A 4,312-nucleotide genomic window follows, 5' to 3' on the forward strand; every position below is an offset into this window, starting at 1 on the left:
ATTTAAAATATTACTTTTTATTTTTTTTCGGATCAATAGGTATTAAGTTAAAAGTAGTTTTAAAAGTCTAAAAAATGCAAATTTATTACACAAGTAGCATTCTACTCCATTGTTAAATTAATACAGTAGAGTACAACACATGGTGTTAGTCAGCGTCCTCTTTAGTTTATATTTTATACTAAAATAATAAAACTAAATCGATCAAAAGCGCAGCGCGATATTCATTTACTGTAGAGCATGGCGAAGTTTCAAAGTGATTTAAATTCTGGAATTCATTGCCCCGTACACGGATGGAAACGTTCTTCATTTCATATATGTAATTCCTCTCCTCCTTCTTCTAAGAAATGTATATCTACTACGAAATATTGTTTAAATATCTTTAAAGAATCCTCAATACCCGGAGTTAACAATATAGCTGCTGCTAAAGGGAAATTTGAAAGGTTTATTTGGATATTTATCGTTATTTGTTGCTTGACTGGATTCATATACCAAGTAACACTCTTTCTTCGACATTATTATAACTATCCTACAAGAGTACAAGTACTTGTTAAGACGGAAGGTTTAATGGAGTTCCCTTCTGTAACGCTCTGTAACAACAACAGGTATAGAGTGAGATTCATTTGATTCCTTTAATTTATAAAGAATTATTCAAAGATTTCTGTTTTAAATTTAATTTACAGAATTAGGAAGAGCGAATATTGTAAGTATAATAAGAGTTCGTGCTCTTCTGATCCTATAGAACTTGACGAAATGAAAGTAAGTTATTTCATGTTAATATACGTTTAATAACGCAGATTTACACATAAACTATAATAGGACCTCTTGCTTTTAAGTTTATTATTATTATATATTGCGAGTACCACCGTGCTCGAATGGATTAACTGCTGAACAATTTTGCGCCTCCTTTCTCTGGTATTTTACTCGCGTGTTTAGCAAGTCCTCCTGGGAGGCGACACTTTGGCATTCCTTCTGTGTGTTGTGTTGTCATGTCCCATCAAACAAACACGTTGAAAATAAAGGGAATCTTCTAATGGAGGAGAAGGCTATTAGTTAATTACACGCGAAAATATTGGTATAGTGTCAAATTTGACTTTTCGGGTTTCTTTTCCAGACCCAATGTACCCAAAAGATTGGGGAAAATTCCGTGTGTAAGCATGTTTTGTTTAATATCTCAGAATGGGCACGGTAACTTGTATATCAAGGACATTGATGCTATTAAATTTTGATAGTTAAAGTTTGAAGGGATGAAGAGGTAGAATAAGTCATGTATTATATATCGAGTGGGGTCGGACTTAGTAAAAATTTTAATCGTTATAATCATTTATAATATGTTTATAAACTCAACTTTATTCTCAAGAGTAAGCCTTTTGCTATTTTTATTATAATTAATAATATAAAAGTTATTTTTTTTAATATAATCGCATTACAGCGCTTCATACAATTTTAAACTTTGCTAATATTTTTCGCCGGAAAAGTTATGCAACTCGTTACAGGGTTTTTAATTAATTAATTTGTTGTATTAACCGATAACCTCCTATCGAACCTAACAAGACGTATATAGTTTTACAATATTAAAAAGATTATAGCGTGTATTTGTTGTCCACTTCGTTTTAATTGCTACCAGAGTGATTATCTGATAATGCCATACTTGATAACATTAAAAAATTAACTTAATATACGAGGAGAAAGTGATAAAGAAATAAAGAATTGATATTATATGCAAAATTTTAAATATTGAATTAAAATAATGATAATAAAATTATATATATATATTTGTAGCTGAAAGAAAAAGAAATTCCCAAGTTACAACTTCAGCTTCTAGTTGAAGATAGGCCCGATATTCGGAAGATTTTGGGTCATAATATATCGGATATGATAGTCTCGTGTACATTTACAGGCATACCGCCCATGAAAGGAAGAGAATGTGTCAAGTTAGTTTATATATATTTTATTAAATTCGCAATTAATTCAAATTAAAAATGTGTGTGTGAAATTTTTGAAATATTTTCAGCCGTTTTGAATATTTTTATGATCCGGATTTCGGGAATTGTTATAGTTTAGAATCGGTAGAAGACGATGGAGACGCCCTAAGAGCTTCTGAATCTGATGTTTGGCAAGAATTAAGTGGTAAAGATTATTTTGCAATTGTAGATTTCAATTTTATGATGTACGATTATTTATTTAACTGTATTTAATTGGGATCTATTCGTCATTCACTTGTGTGTGGGCCTAGACGAACTTGAATGGAAACGAATAGAACGGCCCATTACAAGGGTATAATTTTGAGGTCGTTTTGTGAGTAAAAGAGCTAAAAGAAAGCAAGTCAGCTTTACTTTGCTTTGGATCTTGTGGGCCTTACTGAACTTCCTAAAAAGAGACCTTCTTAGTACCTGCAGGACGAAGAGTTTTAATACTCGATAAGTATACGACAATACGTCGGAATTTATACGTGAAGAGATAATCGCCTTTAATGTATGTTTATTAATTATTATGTAACAATAAAAACACGATGAAGAGTTACGTATACAAGTATTAAAAGTTCTTTTGTTTCTAGGTTAAGGTTAAATATAAATAAAATGGTGTCGGCGATCTGAATACCTCGTGATGGACAGACATTGATCTTATTTTAGTGAAAGAAGCGATCGATCAATTTCACACTTTTGTTGCCATTTTATTGTAAAAATAATAAAATTAATCTAGCGTATTTTATAGTATGAAAGATGTCATAACTCGATCCTCTTTCATCAGTCAATTCGAAAAGTTTGTAAACTTTTTGATCCATTTGACTAATTTTTAAGTAAGTTAGTAAGAGAAGGGTCGATAATGTAGACTATAAATAATGATACTATTATTTAAACAGTAGTTTTAGGTACTAAATTAGTAAATAGTAGCTGTTTAAACCAACAGTTTTAAATAGTAATAATCGAATTCCTGTAAACAATTGTTTTAAACAATAATAGACTAAACAGTAGCTTTAAGTATAAAACACTTGTTTTAAACAGTAAAACAGTAGGAACAATAAATCAATGTAACAATTCTATTGATTGAAAATGTTTCCTACAAAAAAGCATATAACAGCTTGCCTCTGTTTACCAATTAATTTACTTCAGCAAATAAACAGTTTGTATTGTGTATACAATATAAGTTTATTGTAGTATATTATTAAGAATTCGCATTGAATATTTTAAGGAAAGACAGCCAGACGTACAACAGTGGGAATTTATAGGCCATATATCAATTTGAATTAATTAACTCGATTAAAAAATTTAATTGTGTATAATTAAACACGAACATAAAGGTGCGAATGAATGTAGGGGTTGTCTATTCATGATATTTCCTGCGTTAAGAACGAGAAATAATTTTAAAAAATTGCATAGCAATAGACAGATATTTTTATAAACTATTTCCTATTCAACCGAGTGTTGCGTGATTTGTTTCACTTCAAAATAAATAGATGTTGAAAGCAGTCCATAAAGTTTTTACACATTTCCTCAACGAACAGTTTTGTTTACTCACTTTATAGCTTAATAACTCCTGTTCTTTTTGTCAAAAATAATTGAAATTTTGCAGGGAGGTTTCTGTATTAGGGTGTTTGATTCTATTAAATTTTGGTGGTTAAAGGTCGAGGAAGTGAGGAGATACGTGTCATACATATCTCGAGTAGGACAGGACTTAATGAAAATTTTACTCGTTATTAACATCTCTATAACTTATATAAACATTCTTATAGGTTAATAAGTTTTAAGCTATTTAAAACTAAATATTTATTTACAGAATTAGTTTTAGTTTTGAACGTTGAAGAAGATGAATATTTGGAACCGTCGAGAGACGTAGCCATTACAGTTGTTATGCATACTACAGATGTTTATCCTGATCCTTTTTCGGAAGGACACGAAATTCGTCCGGGATTTTCTTATAAATTTGGCGTACAAAAGGTTTAAATATCTATTTAAATATATAATATTAACGTATATATTCAATAAAATGTAATAAAGAAAAAAAAAATGAATTTTTTCAGACATCCATTCAGTTACTTCCACCTCCTTATAAAACTAATTGTACAGAATATAGTAAATTGGAATGGGAAAAGAACAACGATAGGATGTCAAATACAAGAGTAAATACACTTTAAATATACTTTACCGCAAGTTAATTAAATTTAGATGTTAAATCTTTCAATAATTTTAGATGTGTACTGCAGAATGTTCCCAGTCTATCCAATTGAAGAAGTGTAATTACATTACTGATGAATTAAGTCTATTTTTTGACGACGTTCCCTGGAAAGATGGAGAGAAAGACGAAGGTATAAGCT

At 30.1% G+C, this 4,312-nt stretch overlaps 1 protein-coding gene across 1 annotated transcript; it reads left to right on the forward strand.

Annotated features, from left to right (window-relative positions):
* Positions 1 to 237: 237 nt before the first annotated feature.
* On the forward strand, positions 238 to 4,303 carry LOC111616740 (acid-sensing ion channel 4-like; the record flags this gene model as incomplete). Its single annotated transcript, XM_023358115.1, has 7 exons — positions 238 to 602; positions 681 to 756; positions 1,780 to 1,931; positions 2,012 to 2,127; positions 3,775 to 3,935; positions 4,019 to 4,117; positions 4,189 to 4,303. Coding segments are annotated over exons 1-7 (1,084 nt in total), but the record flags the coding sequence as incomplete, so codon positions are not given.
* Between the last annotated feature and the right edge of the window lie 9 nt (positions 4,304 to 4,312).

Source organism: Centruroides sculpturatus, unplaced genomic scaffold (assembly GCF_000671375.1).
Source record: "Centruroides sculpturatus isolate CEXI.00-Female unplaced genomic scaffold, Cexi_2.0 scaffold3926, whole genome shotgun sequence".
NCBI lineage: Eukaryota > Metazoa > Arthropoda > Arachnida > Scorpiones > Buthidae > Centruroides > Centruroides sculpturatus.